The sequence below is a fragment of the Dermochelys coriacea genome, chromosome 4 (assembly GCF_009764565.3).
Source record: "Dermochelys coriacea isolate rDerCor1 chromosome 4, rDerCor1.pri.v4, whole genome shotgun sequence".
NCBI classification, from domain to species: domain Eukaryota; kingdom Metazoa; phylum Chordata; order Testudines; family Dermochelyidae; genus Dermochelys; species Dermochelys coriacea.
This window is the reverse complement of record NC_050071.1, coordinates 126,588,206-126,614,041: the sequence shown is the minus strand read 5'-3', so window position 1 is coordinate 126,614,041 and position 25,836 is coordinate 126,588,206. Positions and strand designations below refer to the sequence as shown.

At 40.0% G+C, this 25,836-nt stretch overlaps 1 protein-coding gene across 1 annotated transcript in view; it reads right to left on the bottom strand.

The window, feature by feature from the left end:
• Positions 1 to 25,819, bottom strand: part of POLN (DNA polymerase nu) — a 212,055-nt gene extending 186,236 nt beyond the window's left edge. The window contains exons 1-4 of the mRNA XM_043513854.1: positions 25,606 to 25,819; positions 23,891 to 24,043; positions 23,092 to 23,368; positions 1,542 to 2,073 (exon numbers count right to left, since the gene is read on the bottom strand). Coding sequence (XP_043369789.1) covers positions 1,542 to 2,073; positions 23,092 to 23,368; positions 23,891 to 24,038 — 957 coding nt within the window. The 5' untranslated portion in view covers positions 24,039 to 24,043; positions 25,606 to 25,819. The remainder of the gene's footprint in view (positions 1 to 1,541; positions 2,074 to 23,091; positions 23,369 to 23,890; positions 24,044 to 25,605) is intronic.
• Positions 25,820 to 25,836: the final 17 nt, after the last annotated feature.

Genomic DNA, 25,836 nt, shown 5'->3' with positions numbered 1-25,836 from the left:
CAGTGCTTATACCCTCCTCGGCTGAGGCAGGATTTTTATAGATGAAGGGGCAGGAATGGCAGGCAGAAACCTTCCAACCCCCCTTCGGGCAAGGTCATGGCCAGTCTAAACAGGCTCTAAACAGGCCTTTTGAAGATTTGCCCAAGGACGGCGCACCCGCCACACTACCATGTTTTCTGAATTATCTATCCCACTTCTACCATGCTTGGTCCCAAATAACATCGGATCACTGGGTTCTTTGCATGGTAGAAGTGGGATATTCTCTCCAGTTCTTATCCTTCCCCCTCTCCCACCACCCTCTTCAGGGACCCCAATCATGAGCAACTCCTTATCCAGGAGGTGCAATCACTCCTCGTCATAGGGGCAATGGAGGAGATTCCTCAGGAGCTAAGGGGAAAGGGCTTCTACTCCCATTATTTCCTAATCCCCCAGCAAAAGGGGATCTCAGACCCCTTTTAGACCTGAGAGGACTCAACCAGTTCATGGTGAAGTTGAAGTTCCGCGTGGTCTCCCTGAGCACTATTATCCCTTCCCTGGATCCGGGAGACTGGTACGCCGCACTCAACATGAAAAACGCATACTTTCATATAACCATTCGACCTGCACACAGACGTTTTCTCCAGTTTGCGCTCAAACACTATCAGTTCACAGTCCTCTCATTCGATCTGGCAACAGCCCTCAAGTATTCACCAAATGCATGTCGGTCGTAGCAGACTTCCTCTAGAGGAGGCAGGTGCAGGTATACCCATACCTAGATGACCGATCTGTGAAAGAAAAGCCAGCAAAGGGGGGCGGCTATTAAGAGCTATTGTACCAGTAGTTACCAGTAGTGGAAGACAAAAAACTCCTAACCATTGTGAGTGGTCATTTGGGAATCAACCATGTCCCTTAAGGATACCTGAAAACATTCTGGTTCCAACCACCATTCAAGGAGGATCATCAGATCAGGTCCCTCACCAGTTGGAATACATGTACCCCAACCTCAGACCAAAGGAAACCATAAGTATCTGACACGGGTAATATCCAATCCTCCATACTGCACTCTCAACCCAAACATTAGATCTAGTGTGTATCCAGCCTTAGAAGACTCTATAACCACTTGAGACAGACCAATTGTTGGCACAATAATCATAAAATTCTTGATTAATCCAAAAGAATCAATCACCTATGCAGATTTCTGAAGTCCTCAAACACCATCCCATGTTGACTTCAGGCTTCTCTGTACAATCAGTCCCAATAAAGCCTCTTTCCTTGAGTGAGTCAGTCTGTATACCCACCAACGTATTCACCCATATGGTTCTACATTCCATGAGTTTTGCTTTGAATCTAAAAAGAAAATTCACCTGGAACCTCTGTTTCACCTGGTTTTGCATCAATACTTTTCAAAACTCCACAAATTTGCCAAGTTCTCTCAAACCATTTATTGATCCTTGTCAGAGCTTAACAAAACTCTAAATCAGACAAGTTTCACACATTTTTCACAGCTCTAGTATGAAGATTTTCTTAAATTCATAAAACAAAACAGATTATTATTCACTAACCTGATCTGAGCTCAGCTGTGAAGAACCATCTTGAAATACCATAGTAACTACCACAGCTACTGCCTCTTTTATAGTTGTGATTAACTGGCTTTTTTCCTCATGTCCTAAATTTCTGATATCACAAAATGTTTTTTCTGCTTGTTCGGAAGCCCAGTCATGCTTTGTTTTATGTGAATTAACATCTTCCTTCAGTGGTAACCACCGTTCCATTTTGTATGAGCAGTAAGTAGATATATCCTGCTTCCTTTTAAGACTGGTGATTTTATTATTTTCGCTATTCTTATTTTTCTTTCTTTGTACTGATGAGTTTCTCTCTGCATAGTCCCATTTTGGTAGGTCTACATCCTGGTAATTTATAAAAGTGCTCTTACTAGAAGTGAGCAATACTGAGCTCACTATTTTAGTGTTTTGATTACAGAACATTTTGTCCGTAAGTTCTGTACTAGCTAATGGACTATTGCTTTTTGCAGTGCTGGTATTCATATTTAATGATACAGCTATAGAATCATGGATCTCCTGGAAGAAACAAAAACTTTTTAGTGGATACATTATTCACCTTAGTATTATAGGTCAGAAAATTAAGCAAATATAAATTTAACATTTCCTGAAAAGCTTTTCAAAATGATTTATGCAGAAAAAACAAATATGTTGATCTTACTGTCTTACTTTCATTTTAAAATAAATCTGCCTGATGCATTTTATAAGTTCTATTAAGATAGAAAGATCCAATTTAACAAGAAAAGACTAAATATGCATCCCTTTAAAAAATCACTCTGCTCCCTTATATTATTTGTAATAAAAATTACTATTTTTCAAAAAGAAAAGGAGTACTTGTGGCACCTTAGAGACTAACAAATTTATTTGAGCATAAGTTTTTGTGAGCTACAGCTCACCACAAAAATTTATGCTCAAATAAATTTGTTAGTCTCTAAGGTGCCACAAGTACTCCTTTTCTTTTTGCAAATAAGACTAACACGGCTGCTACGCTGAAACCTGTTATTATTTTTCAATTGTCGCTGTTGGGGTCATATTTAAGTGAATTACAGGGCCAATGGAAAGTGCAAAGTTAACAGCCTATTGACTGCAAAACTGGTATTAGCAGCTGCTGCACAAGCTTTTCTATCATCCATATTAAAGTGTTCCATCATGACCTGGAAAGACAGTCTTCAGAAGCCAAATGGAAGTTTATTTTCCATGCCCATTCACTCTTTCGCCTCATTTATCAAGCAGGGTATCAAAAATGTGACACTAATTTCCCCTTCCTCAGCTTATTCCTCATGCTCCCTAGCTTCAAAGTTATGAAACCAATTCTCTAACCAGAGACTACACACTCTGGGAACAAGTTGATAACCAAACACAATTAACAGAAAAATCTGTCTTCTTGTATCTGGCTTGTCTGCCATCAATGTAGCTAATGGTTCTGACTGATATAGGGTGACCAGATGTCCCAATTTTATAGAGACAGTCCCGATTTTTGGGTCTTTTTTTTTTTATATAGGCTCCTATTACCCCCCACCCCCTGTCCCGATTTTTCACATTTTCAGTCTAGGGTGACTAGACAGCTAGTATCTGGTTAGGGAAGAAGACAAACTGAATGAATCTGAAGTGAATGGAGTGGGAGGCACTAGAAAGAGTTTGCCCCAACCAGCATTCCCAATCACATGTGCTGGAACCCCCTCTGGCTTGAAGTGGTTTCCATTATATGAAGGGTTTACAGTTTGGTTCAATAGCTCTCAGCACTCCCACTATAAAAATTGTTCCAGCGCCCGTGTTCCCAATAGGACACCATTAAGGCTGAAAGAGAGGGAATATCCTTAGCATGACACCCAAACATTCTATCAGCTGATGCAGTGGAGTGAATTCTACTGCCAAATAGCAAGCAGAGAGCTCTACATTTTTTGTGTTCACTTTGTGTGCATGTAAAATTGAATTATGACACTGAAAGTATGACACATAAAACTGTGGGTGACAATTCTCCTGTAAAGGCTCAAAGGCAGAACAGACAAAAAAAAATGATTGATTTACTCTATTTCAAAATGTCATTTTGGGAGGAAGGAAAGGAGGTTTGACTCATGAATTCTCAACACTTGGGACTGGCAATACTGTAATCCTGACTGTTCCAGGCTATGGCTCCTAGGGTAAAAAATGTTCTTGCTGGAAACAGGAGGCAGAAATTAGGGCACGTCTCCTTTCCTCCTCTGCTCACTATAATTCTCTTTCTGCTAGTTAGAATATACTCCTCTGAGTGTGTTTATTTTGGGCGTGGGACGGGGTTGACTCTGCATGCACAATATACCCTTTCCACTCACCTCCTATGGCTGACTACAGCTATGTCCTCAGGAGCCACAAAGAAGCAAGGTAAACATAGTCCCCATATTACACTAGTGGTGGAAAGAAATGGCACCTCAAAAGTAATACCAGCTTCTACCTGGAGAAACAGCTAGTGACAACTTGGGAGTCATTAGAGTGAGCTGACAAAGGAGGCAGAACTGGAACCAAGACTCCTGCTGCTAACTGGATGACAGAGGTAAGACAGAAAGCTAGAAGAAGGATGCATATTGTCTGAATGGGTGACTGATCATATACACAGAGTTTGTTTATAAAATTTATGATGGAAAATAAAACATAAAAAGTACATTTTTTGAACTTTTTCCTTAGTTTTTACAATATACTTGCCTCTTCATTTTCCAAAGTGATTTTCTTTCCCCTGAATTTATACTCATTCATCTTCTCACTATTACCTTTAAAAAAAAAAAGTGGTAGCAATGACTATGGCTAAGATCTCCAAAAACTTTCCTTTAAAAGGCCCTATTTTCAGTTGCTTTTAACTTCACCAAACTTTAAGCTTTTGCACTGAAATTTTCCCTGCCATTTATATGCTTCAGGCTAAAATTTTTTTTAAAAGATTGTGTTAAAATGATTCAGCTGTTTCCTAGAATAATTATAAGGAAAAATACTTTTTTCCCATGTTGAAAAAACCTGCACAACTTCGCTGAGATGCATTAATACCTCTGTGCTCTGTTGCAAGGGCTTGACGTTTGGCAGAGGTCAGTCTCTGGTGTTAAGGATGTGCGTTTTCCCATTCCTGTGAAAAATCCATTCATTCACATTTGGGCAAGTTATAAGAATCTGAAAGATTGCAATTCATATACAATTCTAACCTTTAGAGGCTGGCAGCTTCATTCTCCAAAGAGTCCTCCTTCAGCAAGAGGCTCCATTCGTGCACACAAATCCTGTGTGTCAACCAGACTGCGCATGCTTCATCCCCACAGAGTGCCTGAGCATGCCTTATCCCAGAAGAACTGCTAGGGCTGAGCAGGATTTTATTTGCAACTGACCCTTCTGGCAGCAGGTGATGCACTCTGGTGCCAGGCACCAGAACTGAGAGCAAGGAAATTCTTTCCTCTTGAGCTTACCAGAACTTAAGACAAATGGAGGAACAAGAACAATCTGCATCAAATGCAAAGGGATGAGAAGCAGGGGTAGGCTGGGAGAGGTTAGAACAGATGGGAAACAGGGAGAGGAGCCAAGGTAGTTGATAGAATGATAGAGAACAAGGATAGATGCCAACAGAACAGGAGCAGAAGGGGAACAGGGACAAGCCTAAAGGGTGAACAGAACAGAAGGGTATATAACTTCTAGAGAACATCTCCCTCCAGAACCTGGAATTGAAACTGGTATTCCAAAGTCTCGGCATTTTTCTGCTGTCTAGTAAATAGACATGAAACCCATTGGCAAAGTGCACGCCAGCCCCTTTTAGTTGCTGGCCCAGAGGATAACAACTTACTACCGTTACCAGCTACCAGTTAGCTCAAGTGATAGAGGTCTGTGCCGTGTATCTAAATATCCCAACCCGGCTAATTACCCATGTGGGGATCAGCACCATTCCACATGATGAAATTTTTTTTTCCAGTTTTCTGAATTAAATTGTTTCAAAAAATTATTGGCAGAGTGAATGAGGCCCGATACTCAACTCGATGGAATTTCTCATTTTGTCTGTAAGTAACCTAATAACTTTGGAGCACCATATTTGATCGATTCCAAAATTTCAAGGAAAGTTCTGGGCAGAACCCTATTGATTTTTTGGGACCGGAGAGAATCAGCAAACAGAAAAGTGGAAATAAGGGACACACAGAGCCCCCTTGCATCTGCTTAGCTCACTTAGCTGTTTTAACCAGATCAGTAACTGACCTTCTATCCTAACACTATCCCCAACCTCCATCTCAGCTCTGCCAATATCCCAATAGAGTTTAAAATGTTGATATCCTGTAAGATTTATCTCCCAGACAGAAAGAAAATAAATATCAGGGGGAGCCAGAGGGAGAGGAGAATGAAAGAGGTTTTATTCCTTCCTCCCTCTTAGTACTTTACTTCCACAAAGCCTATTCCATGTGGGGGAGGGCACCAGCTATCTGCCCATCCCTTCCAATCCAATGGGAGACTAAATTTACTTTGGAGACACATAGAGCCTCTAGTATGGGAGGAGGGGAGATGCACAACCCCTGGCATGAGGTGGGGTGAGTACAAGATGAACTGAAAATACTCCTGCTTTAGATATTTGGGTTATTCAATACTCCTTCTTATGGCTGTTTGAAGGTACTTAATTTAAATTCACCACTTATGTTTATGTCATATGTAGGTGTATTATGTTATGGTTTCGAATTTTATGATTTATGGGCCCAAACATTTGAGGGAATGATGTTTGACCCTGGGTTCAACAACTAACAGATTTTATATATGTATAAAGAAAAAGACGAGCATCTTAAATGACAATTGACTTTAAGTTCTGTGGCAGTACACTGTAAAATGGCTATAGGCTCTAATCTAGCCATACATTCCACATATTCTTAATGCATGCTTTTTTCCCTCAAAAGCCATTTGCACTTAAAGAGTTAAACAATACACAGACCTCAGTCTGCATGAGCCAGAGTAGGGATGGCACATGGAGGTATGTAACTTACATCCCTAGTCTGCACAATGAGCTTGGGCTACAGAAACAATGAAATGTGCAACCCTCTAGTATCACATACATTCACAACAGCTTCCCCCTGCTCTCCCACAACATGGATCATCAGCAAGGGTTTGAAACCTGGCCCTGTAGAATCCTGAGACCCTTAAGACTTGAGCTAGCCTTTCTGTGGACCAGACAGTAAGGGGCAGGGGGAAGATTTGGCAATTTCTCATTGGATTACACCACTCTTTGCTAGACAGCTATAGAAAACCAGAGATGAGGAATCCTGGATTCTATTCCCACTATAATGGATTTTGAGATAACCAAAGCATATAAAAGTGGATTAAGTGGGTACTGTTTGGATCTACCACATTACAGAACTGGGTTCTATATTCCCAAATATCAGAATGACTTTATGTAATTTTGCTGTTAACATATTTGTAAAACTGGAACCAATGTGGGCCGGGGGGCAGCAGAGAAGCAGCAGCTCATACTTGCCTGCCTTCCAGGGTTATGATCACAGCCTTGTTTGGTAATAAGGGTGGTGAACGTAATTAAAATATAAAGCACCCTCAGTAGAGAAGATTTCATCTCATGGTCTCCTATTTCCCAGCTCAGGGAACTTTCCCATAGACCAATATTATATATTATATTATATAGAAGTTTTACAATGCAGACAACACTTGTCACATGCCGATGATAGTGTTGAGAGTGCTTAATATGTCTGCTTCATGCAGACAAAATTAAAAAATAGTAATGTATAAACAAAAAAAAATAGGAGTATCTACTACTACAATAGTTAATATTGTCCTACTTAGCAGATGTAATGTGAGAGACAAAACTCAGACCCCTTGGAACTAATACTTTTTAACAAAAGGCACCCAAAATAGTCCTTATCCTATTAAAAAAAATTGAGTTATCATTTTTACATCAACGTTTAATGTATCCAAATGTATTAAATTGATCTGCACCAAAACATAAAAATTCAAATACAATGAATTTTAATTTCAATGATGTTTCCCCTCTCCACACATACACTTTTACATTTCTGAAAAAATAACCATTTCACAGTTTTGTCAAAATATAAATGTTGCCACAACCTTAACTATGGTATCATAGATTCATAGATACTAAGGTCAGAAGGGACCACTCTGATCATCTAGTCCGACCTCCTGCACAGCGCAGGCCACAGAATGTCACCCACCACTCCTATGAAAAACCTCACCCATGTCTGAGCTATTGAAGTCCTCAAATCATGGTTCAAAACTTCAAGGAGCAGAGAAGCCTCCCTCCAGTCAACCATGCCCCATGCTACAGAGGAAGGCAAAAAAAACCTCCAGGGCCTCTCCAATCTGCCCTGGAGGAAAACTCCCTCCCGACCCCAAACATGGCAATCAGCCAAACCCTGAGCACATGGGCAAGATTCACCAGCCAGATACCCAGGAAAGAATTTTCAATAGTAAATCAGATCCCATCCATCTAATATCCCATCTCAGGGGATTTGGCCTATTTACCCTGAATATTTAAAGATCAATTACTTACCAAAATCCCATTATCCCATCATACCATCTCCTCCATAAACTTATCGAGTAGAATCTTAAAACCAGATAGATCTTTTGCCCCCACTGCTTCCCTTGGAAGGTTATTCCAAAACTTCACTCCTCTGATGGTTAAAAACCTTCGTCTGATTTCAAGTCTAAACTTCCTGGTGGCCAGTTTATACCCATTTGTTCTTGTGTCCACATTGGTGCTGAGCTTAAATAATTCCTCTCCCTCTCCTATATTTATCCCTCTGATATATTTATAGAGAGCAATCATATCTCCCCTCAACCTTCTTTTAGTTAGGCTAAACAAGCCAAGCTCCTTAAGTCTCCTTTCATAAGACAAGTTTTCCATTCCTCGGATCATCCTAGTAGCCCTTCTCTGTACCTGCTCCAGTTTGAATTCATCCTTTTTAAACATGGGAGACCAGAACTGCACACAGTATTCTAGGTGAGGTCTCACCAGTGCCTTGTATAACGGTACTAAAACCTCCTTATCCCTACTGGAAATGCCTCTCCTGATGCATCCCAAAACCGCATTAGCTTTTTTCACAGCCATATCACATTGGCAGCTCATAGTCATCCTATGATCAACCAATACTCCAAGGTCCTTCTCCTCTTCCGTTACTTCTAATTGATGCGTCCCCAACTTATAACTAAAATTCTTGTTATTAATCCCTAAATGCATAACCTTACACTTCTCACTATTAAATTTCATCCTATTACTATTACTCCAGTTTACAAGGTCATCCAGATCCTCCTGTATAATATCCCGATCCTTCTCCGAATTGGCAACACCTCCCAGCTTTGTATCATCTGCAAACTTTATTAGCACACTCCCACTTTTTGTGCCAAGGTCAGTAATAAAAAGATTAAATAAGATTGGTCCCAAAACCGATCCCTGAGGAACTCCACTGGTAACCTCCCTCCAACCTGACAGTTCGCCTTTCAGTAGGACCCGTTGCAGTCTCCCCTTTAACCAATTCCTTATCCACCTTCTGATGTTCATATTGATCCCCATCTTCTCCAATTTAACTAATAATTCCCCATGTGGCACGGTATCAAATGCCTTACTGAAATCTAGGTAAATTAGATCCACTGCATTTCCTTTATCTAAAAAATCTGTTACTTTTTCAAAAAAGGAGATTAGGTTGGTTTGGCACGATCTACCTTTTGTAAAACCATGTTGTATTTTGTCCCATTTACCATTGACTTCAATGTCCTTAACTAATTTCTCCTTCAAAATTTTTTCCAGGACCTTGCATACTACAGATGTCAAACTAACTGGCCTGTAGTTACCTGGATCACTTTTTTTTCCTTTCTTAAAAATAGGAACTATATTAGCAATTCTCCAATCATTCGGTACTATTCCTGAGTTTACAGATTCATTAAAAATTCTTGCTAATGGGCTTGCAATTTCAGGTGCCAATTCCTTTAATATTCTTGGATGAAGATTATCTGGGTCCCCCGATTTAGTCCCATTAAGCTGTTTCAGTTTCGCTTCTACCTCTGATATGGTAATATCTACCTCTATATCCTCCTTCCCATTTGTCATGCTACCATTATCCCCAAGATCCTCTTTAGCCTTATTAAAGACTGAGGCAAAGTATTTGTTTAGATATTGGGCCATGCCTAGATTATCTTTAACCTCCGCTCCATCCTCAGTGTTAAGCGGCCCCACTTCTTCCTTCTTAGTTTTCTTCTTATTTATATGGCTATAGAACCTTTTACTATTGGTTTTAATTCCCTTTGCAAGGTCCAACTCTACTCGACTTTTAGCCTCTCTGACTTTATCCCTACATCTTCTGACCTCAATTAGGTAGCTTTCCTTGCTGATCCCTCCCATCTTCCACTCCCTGTATGCTTTCTGCTTCTTCATAATCACCTCTCTAAGATGCTTGCTCATCCAGCTTGGTCTACAACTCCTTCCTATGAATTTTTTCCCCTTTCTTGGGATACAGGCTTCCGATAGCTTCTGCAGTTTTGATTTAAAGTAATCCCAGGCCTCAACTGCCTTTAGATACATAAGTTCTTCAGTCCAATCCACTTCCCTAACTAATTGCCTTAATTTTTGAAAGTCAGCCCTTTTGAAATCAAAAACCCTAGTTGCAGATTTATTTTTGTTAATCCTTCCATTTAGTTTGAAATGAATTAGCTCATGATCACTTGAGCCAAGATTGTCCCCTACAACCATTTCTTCTATGAGGTCCTCGCTACTCACCAAAATTAAATCTAAAATGGCATCCCCTCTAGTCGGTTCAGCAACTACTTGATGAAGGAATCCATCAGCTATCGCATCTAGGAAAATCTGAGCCCTATTATTATTATTACTAGCACTGGTCCTCCAGTCTATATCTGGGAAGTTAAAGTCTCCCATGATCATGCAGTTTCCATTAGTATTTACTTTATTAAAGACATTAAAAAGGGCTCTATCCATATCCAAATTAGATCCCGGAGGTCTATAGCACACCCCAAGCACTATCGTAGGAGAGGCTTTACTAGTTTTCTTCCCCAATGTAATTTTTGCCCAGACAGACTCAGTCTTATCCATTGCATCGCTTCTTATTTCTTTACATTCTACCTCATCATTGATATACAATGCTACTCCACCACCTTTCCCTTTGTTTCTGTCTTTCCTAAACAGCACTTACCCTTCAATACCTGTAGTCCAGTCATAACTACTATTCCACCATGTTTCTGTTATCCCTATAATATCTGGTTTCACTTCCTGCACCAGTAGCTCTAGTTCCTCCATTTTGTTACCTAGGCTCCTCGCATTGGTGTATAAACATCTTAATTTTTGCTGTTTGGCCTCGCTCACATTTTGTACCCTATTAGGCACAGTCATTCTACAGTCCGTATAACCTATTAGACTAGTATCCACACCACCCTCGCTCCTTATATACATTCTCCTACCCACGGCTGTATCCTTTCTTACTTCGTCTTCTTCCCTCTCAATGCTAAAATCTGGCGTGGAGATTTCCTGGACATCTCCCATCCATCTCCCCCTAATTCCTAGTTTAAAGCTCTCTTTATCAGTTGTGCCAGCCTCGATCCTAGAAGTCTATTTCCTTCCCTACTCAGATGAAGTTCATCCCGAGAGAACTGTCCTCTGTCCGTGAATGCCTCCCAGTGGCCATACATCCCAAAGCCCTCCTTATAGCACCACTGCCGAAGCCATCTGTTGACAGTCATAATCTTGTCACACCTTTGTTGCCCTTCTCTAGGAACAGGAAGGATCCCGCTAAAGATCACCTGAGCCTCAATTTCCTTAAGCGTCTTCCCCAGCCTAGCATAGTCTCCCTTAATACTTTCCAGCGAGAATCTAGCCATATCATTTGTTCCCACATGAAGGATAATTAGGGGATTCTTTCCTGCTCCCTTTAGGATCCTTTTCAACCTCAGGTCTACATCCCGTATCTTAGCACCCGGAAGACAGCACACCCTTCTGTTCTCTGGATCAGCTCTAGTTACAGGCCTGTCTATTCTTCTCAATAAAGAGTCCCCGATCACATAGACCTGCCTTTTCCTGGTGATGGTGCTATTCTCCAGTCTCTCCCCTGTTCCCTCTGGCTGCAAGTTCTTTCCATTCCTATTTTCCCTTATAATCTTCTTCAACCCATCCTGTATCCTCCTAGGGCTCATATTTGGTGTAGTCTCCCTTGACTCTTCCGCTTTTCTTATAGGACTAGTCTCTCTTCTCTTCTTCCTTACCCTTCCACCTTCAACAAGTACCTGCTGAGCTCCTTCTTCATTTTCCAACTCTGCAAACCTGTTCCTAAGCTCTATTTCTCCTTCACTAGCCCATCTTTTCCTCTGCCTGGTTCTTTTAGTCACATGCTTCCACTGACCACTTTCCTCACCCAGTCTCCCCTCAAAATTCCCCAGCCCTGCTTCCATCTGTGAGTCTGAGCTTTTACCTTCAGATACCTCATATCTTTGCTCCATCATCTGCTCAAACCCCTTCCTAAACTCAACCAGACTTTCCACCTGCATCTCCAAACCTCAGATCTTTTCCTCCATCAGCTCTATCAGACGACATTTCATGCAGAAAAAAAACTCTTACCGGTTCCCCCCTCCAGGATCATGTACATACCACAGCTTCCACATCCAGTCATCCTCAATGTGTCTTCCACTGCAGGAGTCACTCCCACACCTGCCTCCATATCTGTCATCACCTTCCCACCTAAATCCTGTTAATCTGGGAAACACAAGGCACACCAAAAAGACCACCTCCCCAGCAACAGCAAACCCCAAACAAGCACCACAATCCAAACTCCCCTGTTTTAGAGCTCTATTTACTAGTTTCTATGCCACTACAGCTATTTGTGCCGCTGGCTGGCTACCTTTAGAGGACTCCTAGTCAGAAGCCCCACCCCCTAATCAGGGCTCAGCTGCTCTCCCAGCACAAAGCCCCTACACACACACAAATACTAAAAATACAAAACCAAGTACAACTAACTTCTCCTCCAACAGAACTCCCACTCAAACTCCCCTGTTTAGAGCTCTGTTTGCTAGCTCCTGTGCCGCTGCAGCTGTCTGTGCCGCTGCCTGACTGGCTGGCTACCTTTATAGGGCCCCTAGTCAGAAGCTGTATCACTACAGCTCCACCATAATATATACAGATTATGTGTATTTATAAAGCAAATTTTATTTATTTATATCTTGAATATCAAACTGCTATTATAATGAAAAAGGCAACCAATATGTAAGTTCTATTATTTATTTAGAAACAACAAGTTGGCCAAATTCTGAAGTATTTATTCAGGTAAAACTCTTATTGTAGTAAGTGGGACCTTTCCTTCAGTAAGGCCAGACACTAAAAACATAAAGCTAATAAATATCTAATAAATTATACTACACTGTTGCATTATAGGATGAGAATCAGTGGACAATATTAAATGAGAAAAAATTGTAAAATTTTTATTCTGCTAAGGACCTCATCTAATGCAATTTAAAAAATAATCCATTAACGTTCTAGATTTTATTCTAAGGGAATCTCTAGTTTTGCCCACTTATACTTTCCTCACCATGCACTGTTCAGTGGCTCTCACCTTTATCTTAATATCCAACTAACCTTAGTTCTGTTTTGTATATCTTTTCCTACAGTCTGAAAAAAATGACACTAGATGGCAATATAAACCCATCTTTGCTTTCAAAGATTTTAAAGGCTAGAAGAAAGACAATTGTGATCATCCAGTCTCATACCAGAGGCCACAGAATTTCACTCAGTAAATTCCTTCATAAAGCCCATAATTTCTGGATAAAATAGAGACATATAAAATTTCCAACAGGCACATCCAAGAGATTAGCAAAATCACATTCAATTCTCCATGTATTACTTTTAGACCATATTTTATTGTATCTCCATAGAGGGGGTTCTAAAAGGCTTATCTCAGAAGTTGAATTGTGTGTGTCTTACAGGAAAAACAGTTAAAACAGAAAATTGTGATTCCTCTCCATTTCTACCTGTTCTTCAGAATTAACAGGCTTAAACCTAAGAAATTCTCAGAACAGAGCACTTATTTTTAAAAGTATAGAATAGGAATAATCAAGACCTTGTTTATTAAGTTGAAAGTGGTTTCACAAAAATGTTTATTTTCTGTAAGTTTGTTTTTAAAATTATCCAGTTTTAGGTAAGTAGGACAATACTAATCAGAAGTAGGTACTCTATTTTTTGTTTTTCCTCAAGTTTACAAGTTACTGTTTTTATATCCACTTTCTCTTTTCCACCTACAAAAAAGTTCTGTGAATTGTCTACATTTTCTTTTATAAAAGTAATACCTTTAATTTCTCATTTTAAATATGAAGAGAAGAGAGAGATCACAAAGATCTAGCAGCAGAGCAACATAATATCACACAGAAAAATGGACCTACACTAGAACTCAGTCCCTATTTCCAAGGAAGTAGGGGCTTGAGAACAGAATAGAGGCAGCAAGCTTATCCCTTTGAGCGGAGGGCGGGGGTCTTGGAGAGCAAGACAGATTAAAAAGTGTTATGAATATTGTTGCATATGTATTTGTATACTTTTATTTGGTAGGTATGTTTGGGGTTGTCAGGATGTAATAACAGGCCAAGTCAGAACTGCAAACTTTGTCCAGGGACTATTTTTGTTAACATTTCTCAAATTGGAAATCTTTAGATTGTCATCCAATTTGTGTAAGTTATATTACATAAATTTACAGCCATGACTACATCTACTATTGTAGCTTTTTCTTAATTATGTTTTTATAGTTCTGACAGTTTAAGAGTACTGAAAGGTATATATAAGTTATAACGAGCAATAACATGAAAAGCATGACTTCATTAGGCTAACTCAGGACGCTAAGTTCTTGTTGAGATGTAATGCTTAGGGACAAATCACTACCATTCTAGAATTAGAAAGTACATCCTAGATACCAAATGAACCTTCCAACTACTACTGCATCATACGTAAGATACGATTTAGCAAGTAGCCCAATGGTTTTTATCAAGTTTTTGAAGCATGGGTCAAGAGATATTAGTGCTGACAAATCACAATTTTTTTTCCAAACACAAGTTTCCATATTGCTTTAGTTATTCCTGAAGCATTGCCGTTCTTTTTCTCAGATGGGTCAGTCACCTGCCCAAGAAGCAAATAAAGAAATGGAAAAGAGTTTGGTTCAAGCATGACATGTTTGAACAGATTACAGGGGTTACTGCCTCAATGGACTACGGAAAAGAAAATCTATTTAGGCAAGATACTTTAAAAAAAAAAAAAAAGTTAAAAACTAGAAATGTGGGGGTCAAAAAAAGCAGATCTTCACTACCAGCTATTGGCCTGGAATAAATATTATGTTCTCTGTCAGTCCACCTCATGGCAATGTAATATTTAGATAATGTTTGTGTCATGTTTAGGTATATTTAACTGTGGTACAGTTCCTAATGTTTTATGTTCCTTTGAGTAAGAACTTTTTATTGGTTTGGTTGCTCTTTAGGACAGTGCCCAACTAACTCCATTTTAAAAAAAAGTTCAAGACCAACAACCTACACACAAGAGTACATGTATATACTATATCTGACTGCTTTTGTATGTATGTAAGACAAGGGTGGTAATTGTGCTCTACTCAGCTGGTGAGGCCTCAGCTGGAGTAGTGTATCCAATTCTGGGCACCAAGCTTCAGGAAAGACATGGACAAATCGGAGATGGTCCATAGGAGAGCCACAAAAATTACAAAAGATTTAGAAAATCTGACCTATTAAAAAAAAACAACCGATGTATGTTTAGTCTTCAGAAAAGAAGACTGAGGGGGAACCTAATAATAGTTTTCAAGTATGTTAAGGACTGATATAAAGAAAATGGTGACCAATCGTTCTCCATGTCAATCGATGGTAAGACAAGAAATAACAGACTTAATCTGCTGCCAGGGAAATATTAGGCTAGATATTAGGAGAACCTTTCTAATTACAAGGGTAGTCAAGCTCTGAAATAGGCTTCCAGAGAGGTTGTGGAATCCCAATCATTAGAGGTTTTTTAAGAACAGACTGAACAAATACCTGTCAGGCACGTCTAGGTTTACTTGGTCCTGCTTCAGCACATGGGGCTGGACTTGATTTCTCAAGGTCCCTTCCAGCCCAACAATTCTATAATTCTATGCTTTAACAATATTCTTACATGGGATTAAGATATCCAATTTTAAACGGTTAACTGAGTCATTTACTCAACAACTCTTGCAGTAATGCCATGAAATTTGTAAATATCCTGAAGCAAGTGCAGTCTTGCTTGTGAAAGTGGTCAGTGTACACATTATCAACTCTGACGTGTAGTAATGGAACTACACAAATCTAACATGTTTGACTTGTACACTGACTTCCAAGATGACTTGCACATATGGGGACAAATTCTACTCTGCAATACTGATGCAACCCCTCAGTGAAACTGTTGAGGTTGAGCAAGTGTACAGAATTGGACCATATTGTTCAAGTCATCATGAACTTGCACACCAGAAAGGCACCACACCAGCTGCTTTCTTTGTCCAATAGGTCCTACCATAGAGCTTTCAAACTAAATTGGTTACGACTGAAGCCACATTACATTACATGGAAATACTCCATATTGCTGTGCCATGCACTAAGTACCTTCTACATCAACAAGTTTCTTCAACAAGCTCGCCTCTGCCCCGTAGCATAAGGACACCAGAATGAGAGCTGTGTTCACAGTGGAAAGGCGAGTGGTGATCACTGTGTGGAAGCTGGCAACTCCAGACTGCTACCTGTCAGTTGCCAATCAGGCTGGAGTTGGAAAGTCCACCATGGGGATTATGGTGATGCAAGTGTGCAGGGACATGAATCACTTCCTACTATGAAGGACCGTGACCCTGTGTAATGTGCAGGAAATATTTGATTGCTTTGTGACAATGCTATTCCCTAACTGGCGGTTCGATAGATGGCATGCATACCTCAATTTTGGCCCCAGACGATCTTGAAACAGAATACATCAACTGAAAGGGCTACTTCTCCATGGTCTTGCAGGTACTGGTGAATTACCCAGGGCCGTTTCACTGACATCAGTACAGGGCTGGTCACGAGAAGGTTCAAATGCATGCATCTTTAGGAACACTGGATTGTACCGAAAACTGCATGCTTAGACTTTCTTTCTAGACCAGAAGATTCCAATGGGGGATATGCAAATCCCCATAGTGATCCTGGAAAAGCCCACCCACCCCTTGCTCCAATGGCTCTTGAAGCCTTACACCAGGAACCTAGACAGCAGTAAGGAACGCTTCAACAACAGGCTCAGCAGGTGCCAAATGAGACTCAATGTGCCTGTTTGGCAGATTAAAAAGTTGCTGGGACTGCCTTTTTCGCAGGTTAAACCTCAATGAGGAAAATATTCCAATGGTCACAGCAGGCAGCTGTGCTCTGCATAACATTTGCAAAGTGAAGGGAGAAGTTTCCCCAGGGTTCGAGTGCTGATGTGGAACAGCCAGATACTAGTGCAATTAGAGGGGCTCAGCAGGAGGCTACTTGAAGGAGCATTTTAATAACGTGCCCCAGTAATTTGTCTTTATGTGATGCACTCAGCTAGGCAATGTTTACTTACCACCTTGAATGACCCCTGTAATGCTTCCTTCCTGAGCATTAACCATGGTGAGTAAATGTTCTTGCCTATAGCCACTGTCAATTTTAGCAGCAACTACTGTGTGCATGACAGAAATAAAGACTCATTTTGTTTAAAAAAAATGCACTTTAATTAAAGAATAAAACTTTTTTTTTATTTTGCACAAACAGGGGACATGGTAATGAGGAACAGTCTCGTGGTCAAGGCTCTCACAGCTGTATGTAACTCCAACTTTCATCATGAAACCAGTCTCTGGGGGTAGAGTGCAAGGAGTACTGCGATAGAACAGAAACATGAGAGGAATGTGTTGAGGGAGTTTGGGGAGGTCATGGAACAGCATTCTTTGTTGGCTGCAGAGGGAATCATGCACGGATGTGCTCAGACTGCAGCTCTGTGAGGGACTTGAGCATCTCTGTCTGGCACTCCAGTAGCTTTATCATCCACTCCTGTCCATCTATCATCAACTCCTGCCCCGTCTCCTTTCCAGGCTATCCAGCCTGAGTTTTTCCATTAACGGTCTTCCTCCACACTTTTTTTTTTTTAAAAACACTATCTACTGTATCTGTTAACTGCAGTACTTTGAGAAACGTATCCTTCTTACTCCTCCTGGTTTGCCTCCTTAATCTGACAGAGGAGCTCTGCTGATGTGTTGGAATTGGTCCTCAAGGGCACATCTGCAGAGGCCAAAGAAACAATGAACAGACACAGCATTGTGACTGCACTCTCAGCCATGAATCACAAAAGCCACATACACCTCTTTCCTCACTGTCCCTTGGCTCACCAAGCTGTTTGTTAGAGTTCTAACTATGGGGAGTTCGGTGAGGTAGGGTGGGTTGGGAAGAGGGAAGGGCCAAGAAGAGACAAAGGGTATGGGTGGTTTGCAAAGAGGGGCATTAGACAAGCCTAGGAAGATATTCTGAATATTGGCACCCTTTTCCACAGGCTGGGATAATCAAACCCGATATCTCATTCCATAGGGTAACCCAGCTGCAAGAGTCCATCTCCTAAATGCGTATGGCTTCAGATCGGATCCATATGCTGCTTGCCTGTGTGCCACTGTGGTCCCTGCAGAAACAATTGCCCGTTGGCATGATAGTTTCCTACAGCAAGGGGAGAAACAAGGCAGCTCTGCCAAGGAATCTTCAGGAGAGGATTGCATAGTACCTACATGAAAGTTTCCTAGAGATCTCTAAGGAGGATTCCTCGGCCAGGGTACATTAACAAACTTTTTCACCAAGCCCCCACTACCTCGCTGCATAGGCTTTATTGTTAATTTCTATCCTTCATCCCTTTCTACTATATAACAAAGGGAATGAGACCTCAGTCACTGTGCAGTATGAAAGCAAAATGTGTGCTACCAGAGCTTGCCTCTCCTGCTTCATGTGTGCCAGAGTCAGAGTGCTGGGACAGGCTAGACCCCTCTGGAGTCAAAAATAGGTCCTAGCTTGTAGGACTTTGGAGCAGAGCCTGGAACTGGAGCACGGAGCAGTGGAGCTGCAGGTTTTTGCCAGGAGCTGGAGTGAAGCCGGAGCACAGAAAATCTTGACTGCTCCAGGTTTTGTTTTTTTTTTTTTCTTTCTTCATTTTCAACCCAAAATGAATGATATTTAGCAAGGAAGTCCTAAAGGTACCCAAAAGTTTCAGCTTGTATAACAATTGATATTAACATCTACTTTATGTAATATGTCACAGTTATTCTCACTTTGGCCAAAATCAAGATTTAATGTACAGATATAAAATTACAAAGTTTTTTGGAGATGATTTCTTAAAGAATCTGATAATTATCAGACATACAGCAACACTGCAGACTGCTCCCACCCTCGTGCCAACGTTAGGCGAGTACGTACTTGCGTAGATTAGTTAGATAAGTATGTGTTGATACTTCTTTTGTAAGGGTTGATCAATGAGACTCGATGAGTGCTGCGATTATGGAAAACTGTGATGCAAGACGCAACATTTTAGATACCACAAACAGGTATATTGCAAAAAAAATTGTTTATTGATATATTAAGATATCGGAAGGGATATTAACCACTTAAGCTCATTTCTCACACGGGCTCCTGTTTCTGGTACATTTGTACCTGCTCCCGTATCACTCTGGCAGACTTATTTTACATGTCATCTGTACAACGGTCTTTTGGTAGCGTTGTTTGTAATTTTACATTTACTGAAAAAATCACATGCAGCAGGTATATAAATATACAGTACACATTTTTGCATAAATTAGGAGTGATTTTTGTGATGTATCCAGAATGATTGGAAAATGTCCAACAACTTTGGGGGGGGGGGGTGAATCCTTAGGTCATTTTAAGAAAAACGTTTGTGAACACGTGTCCTAAAATTCTTCCTAAGGAAGCTACAGTCCTTTCAAGGAGGTGATGAAAAGTTAATTGCTGATTAATATCTCAAAAACACTTTGAAAGGCTTGTCGTTGACCGCCCCTGGCTACGAGCGGTAATATGTTCCATAATAAGTTAATTTTTGGTTATTTATTACTACATTTAAACTTTGGAACCATAAATTTTAAAAATAAGTAAAAAATTGTATCATTCTAAGCATCTAAGCAGTTTAAAATTTTTGAACAGTTCTCAGAAATGGTTAATTATACAAAATAAATTAAGAGTACCATTTTAATGCATGTTTTAGTGCACATTCCATGGTAGTATCTGTTAAACAGGCAAAGATTTAAAAAATATTAAATAAAATTGGCCCAGTCCTCCCCCAGTTCACGACGCCTGTAATTTAGTTTTTTTTGAATGATGCTGTATGATAGAACGTTCGAAATAAACTTTAATGGGAAAGCAGATTCAAATTGCAAGCACAGTCCTTTTAGTAAAGAGCAAATTTTCAGAAATGTTTTTCCTTCATCAGGCTGGAAACATTATACAAGATAGCGCAAACAGGTTCTATCTTGTATAATCTAATCAGGCTGATGAAGCAAAAACATATTTCTGAAAATTTGCTCTCTTTACTAAAAGGACTGTGCTTGTAATTTAAATCCACTTTCCCGTTAAAGTTTATTTTCAACCTTGTAACGTATAGCCTCGTTACTTCCCAACAATTAATGTTGTAGAACAGCAATAGCACGTACTAACGCTACAGTGCATACCAAATTTCGTTGATATATCTATATTAAAGCATTTGCGATATTAACTAAATTCCATAAACTTGCAATTTATAAAAAAATTATGTATATTAAAAATACTTCATTAAAACTGCAAGAAATGTGATAAATTAAAATATGCTTTAAAATTTTGTGTAAAAAGAAAATGCAATCATTTTTGTCCAGAAAATCCAAAATAAATTTGAAGTACTTCAGTGGTTAAGATATCACAAGCAGGTACATTATAAAAAAAATGTAATGCTTTTGTTCATTGCTTTTTGAAGATCATAACAAGAAACATTTGGATGTAATAGCAGCATAAGAAGATTTGGCAATGGCTTATAGCCGATTTACGGAAAAAGAATCTCAATGACGTCTTTACTTTTGAATTTGAAAAAAGCCCACGTGGGCTTTTGGGAAAAGTAAAGAAGAAATCGGCAACGTGCAAAGTGGAAAAGGAAGTGAATGGCGAGCTCAAACCACGTAGCTTCAAGACAAGTGAAGCAAGTGCGCAAAAAGTTACAACTTTTGGGAGCATGTAAAACATAGCCATCATGAAAACTATGTGGCTCTGGTTACAAAGGACCAGGAAGATGAGGTGAAAACAGAAAGCTGACACAGCTAAAAGAGGTTCATCTGGCTCTTTGAAAACTCCTGGAGAAAAGATTTTTTGTGGACTTTCATCTGAAAAGAAACCCAAAATTGAGCAAACAAAACTTGACTCATATTTGAAGTCCTCAAAGGTTACAGTCACCTTGGATGCCATACTTTCCATGAAGGGCTGATGGAAATGGTTTGCTTGAGTTCAACACTGCTCACTACCTTCAGGCTAAAGAACAAAGGATTCCAAAAAACTGCAGTTGAAATGGGTCGACAGCTTTGTGTTTCGACGGGACACAATGCGGTTAGTCATTTAGTTGTCAGCACAGCTGAGTCTGGTCGCGAAGAGCTCAAGAAAGCTTTGGAGCAAAAATTGTGCTACCTGAAAAAGGATGCGGCAACCCATGGAGACAGAAATTTCCTTGCAATCAATGTTCAATACTACAAAGAAGGAAAAGATAAAAGCTGTGGTAAAAATCTTGGACATAATCAACACTGAAGAGCGTCACAATTCTTTGTACGTGAAAAGTCAAGTAAAAGCTATTTTAGAAAAATTTGGGGTCAAATGCAAGTGCTGAGCATCTGCGTTGACAATGCAGCAAACATGATGTGTGCAGTCAAAAATTTAAGCGAGGACAAGGAAACCATTTCTACCTCTGAGAACAGGGATGTGGACAGAACTGAAGCTATTTTGCCTGATGAAGGAACTAAAGGAATGGATGAAATCAAACTCAACATGGATGCTGCTGCGCAATGGGTTAAGGACACTAGCCTCATATTTCCAACATGGCTCCAGGAGGATGATTCAAAAGTCCAACTAATGAGGTGTGGTATTCACACTCTTCAGTTGGCAATCTGGGATGGATTGAACAAAGAAAATGCGAAGAAATTACTGGCAAAAACTCGACAAGTCGTCAAACTACAAACCCCAAGTATTCAAAGTGTTCTGCTTGATCTACATGGGGTAACTCAATTATTGGATACTGTAACTTGCTGGAGTTCAACATTTGCAGTGATTGATCGGCTTCTTGGTTTTCAATCTTTCTGTGAACAAGTGGCTGCTGCTGGAACAACAGAACTCAAGGTAACAAAAGCTCAATGGGACAAAGTGAAGCACCTGCGAGACCTCTTGGCAAAGTCAAACCAAACAACCGTGAATCTTCAAGCTGTTGATGTAATCCCAGGAGTTTTAATGAAGGGATGATGAAAACTGTCAAAATTCTTGCAAGAAAATGGCGAACAAATTGCAGAAGGAATTCTATCCTCCATGCAGAAATGCGAAGAGAAGCTTTTTAACAATATTCATTTCCTTGCTGGGGTTTATGTTGACCCATGGTATCGGATTCTTCTTACCTCAAGGGAAATACCAAAGGCAAAGGAAGGGCTTCTTGATACTGCTCAATGACTCAAACCAAAATCTACTGCTACATTTGAACTCTACGAAAGAGGTTGAAGAAAACGAAACACAACAAAAGGAGTCATCAACAATCGAATCTCCGGTTTTGGAAAGTTCACATCCTTCAGAAATAGCAGGCTGTTCTCAAACTTCCGGCTCCACTCTGAACTTGTTCAAGCATCAGTCCCTGAGATGTCTTCAACCATCACAGGAAAATGGAGATAATTCAAGCACCAATTCTTCATAAGATGATGCCTTCGAAAAGGAATAGGCTAAACAAGAAAGATGCCCGCGAGTTTCTGCAATTCATAATAGTAATGAAGCATTATTCGGGAAGATTGTGAGGCAATGGAGTCTATTGGTAGGCTAAAAGTTAAGTCTGTTTTTGAGACTATCCACACCGCATTCAGGCTGCCTGTAGAATTGCTTCGAGCATGCCAACAACTCAAGCTTGTGTAGAGCGACTGTTTTCAACTTTAAAGTTAAAGTTAATTTTAAATGATTTGCAGCAGGCTATGAAAGACTACTTGATTACTGCAATAATTTTTTACAGAATGAATTATGAATGATTCTAGTTTGTATCATTGTTGTTGACATTTACATTGTTTTAAGTCTGAGTAAAAATAATGTTTTTTCAAAATTACAGTATGCACTTTATTTAGTTAGAAATTAATTTGAGTCAGAGTGCAGAGCGGAGTCGAAGCGGAGCTGGAGCAATCGCTATTGGTGCCGGAGCGGAGCAATTCAAAAATTTGATTGCTCCAACTCCCTGCTAGCTTGCCATCGCACCAGACAACCCTGTTGCACAAGGCTCTTGGCAGTGGGTCATGGCCAAGGATAGTGTGCAGCTCCTCGAAGCAGCATGTCTTCGGCACTGTACCAGAGCAACAGTTGGCCTCCCATGCCTTCTGGTACATCTGCCTTGATCTTAGCACAGCACTGCTGCGTGTCCCTTTCAAGTCCGTTCTTCAGCATGCCACGAGCAATCTGCTCATTGATATCTAAATTCCTACAGCTTGAGTGAAGCAGAGACTGCTCAGCCTCCTCTCCCCACAGACCTAGCAGATCCAACAGCTCTGACGTACTCCAAGCAGGAGTGCATCTGTTGTGGAAAGCCGGCACAGTCAGCTGGGAAGATGCTGTGTGAACAGTACGCGCTGAATAAACAGGATGAGGAATTTCAAAAGTTCCCAGGCCTTTAAACGGAGGAGGGGTGCATGCCTGTATACCTGCAGCACAGCGGACTCCAAAGCGCTAACCAGAGCTGTCAGAATGGGCATTATGGGACACTCCCTGAAGGCCATTACAGCAACATAAGCAAGCGCAGTGTCCACACTAATGCTGTATCACTAACTACATCCCAAAAGTTCTATGCCTCTCGTTGAGTTGGTAGTATTATATCAGCATATCAGGGGAGTTACATCAGTGGAAGGAGCATTTCAGTGTGCACAGCTCCATTGGTTTCTTGATGAAAGTTGTCTAAACTACAGTTTTGTCAACAAAAGTCAAGGCCTTAGTGTTGGAGATATGTCTATGTAAAGCCACTGAAACTCTACTTTTACCCCTCAAGATGCAAAAAGTGAGTGTTTAGAAAGGTAATTTTTCCTTAAATCTTTCTATTTTCATGATCCATTTTCAAAAATACATAATATAGTACAAAGTTAAAAATTGAACAAGTTACTCACTCTGTTCACCTTCTCTGCTATTCTGAGCTTCCTCTAAAGGAATAGACTGCATAGCTGACATAATCCTTTGAGCAATATTTGATAGTGGCACTTTACAAAGGTCATGTCCTATGTACTCCTTGTAACTCTCCATTTTTCTCATCAACCCTGAATACAAGATATCACATGTGTATTATACAAGAGACATTAAGATCATGAAATAATTAGCATCTACTACACAAGGCTGAAGATGGAATGGATAATGCATACATAATATCTAGTAAAAAGAAAAGGAGTACTTGTGGCGCCTTAGAGACTAAAATTTATTTGAGCATAAGATTGTGAGCTACAGCTCACTTGATGCATCCGATGAAGTGAGTTGTAGCTCACGAAAGCTTATGCTCAAATAAATTTGTTAGTCTCTAAGGTGCCACAAGTACTCCTTTTCTTTTTGCGAATACAGACTAACACAGCTGCTACTATGAAATAATATCTAGTATATCCACCCTCTACCTAGAGCAGCGGTTCTCAACCTGTGGCCTGCTTGCAGCTCAATCAGCACACAGCTGTGGCTCATGTAACATCCTCAGAGCCATACAGGTAAAGTGTGGACACGGCGCACATAACAGAGAGCTGCATATGCAGTCCACAATGGTTAATAGGTTGAGAACCACTGACCTAGAGACTTTAATATCAATATTCAAACAGATTTTTTCCCCCTACTACCATGTATGCACATTAGTTTGCCAAACAGCTTATGAGTACTGGCTGCTGCCAATAATTTGAGAGAAATAAGCACTGAAGCATGATTGAAAGAGTTTGATGCACGCTACCAAGAAATTTTTAAAAAGAGGTAGTCACAGCCTTTAAGAGGTGTATTCAGCAAGACACAGTGCCTTTAAGAATCTGTCTGACAAGAACTCCAAATCAATGTCGTGTGTCTTTGAAAAATCTCCCACATTGTTTTCTAATGAAGATCTAAAATTAATGCATGCAGATATTCATTACTTTCTATTCTTACAGAAGGGCACAAACCTCTGTAAACAGTTTTCAAGTTTAAAGCTAAAAGCAAAAAAATCTCAGAAGGCTGAAACATCATTAAAAGATGGAAAGAAGAGCTGATTATTTAGACAAAGTTCAGCATTTTCAATTGTTCTCTAATGTTTAAACCTCCACATATATTACTAGTAGTCTGGAATCTTGTATTTCAATTGACCTGCATTTAATCACATTCTATAATATCTAGATGCAACGTAAGTACAGAATATAATCACATGGGCCACTGGGGAGCATGAGAAGCAAAATCGTTCATGTAAGTAGAGAAGACTATCAGTGGAAATTATACATGGAGATTCAGACAATAGGGATAACATTTTGAACCATATACAAGATACTACAAATATTTACATAGCATGCCTTACAGTATTTCTAGGGGTCAAGCTCTCAACTGGGATTCAAACTCCATAGTGTTGGTGGATACAAAAGGCAGTTCAGTAGTGGTTGAACAACTAATTCCCATACAGAGGTCTTGACTATTCACTGGCCACTCTTGGCTCCCTTCACATGACTAGTACATTTCCAAATCAAATTCCATCAGACAGTATTTTTTCCCTCTTTAAAGGGAACCACTCATCTTAGCTCAGGAGAAGCATTTGCAAAGCCTATGGTCATCTCTGTCCAGTATGTGTCTCAGGTCAAGAATGTAGTCATGACCAAGCCTCTTTTCCTACCTTGGACAGAAAAACAACAGTCAAGAGATTGTTCCTTAGTTCTGTAGCTTCCTCCTAGAGGAAGAGGTTTTTTAAATGTAAACTAACTTTTTCTCTTGTGGGAGGGGTCAGTCTTATCTCAGGTGGCAAACCTAGATTAGATTTAGAATTTGGCAGGCAAAAAGGTACAATATACCATGGATCAGAATATATAGAAATGTTATGCATTTCACAACCAAATCCCATTAATCT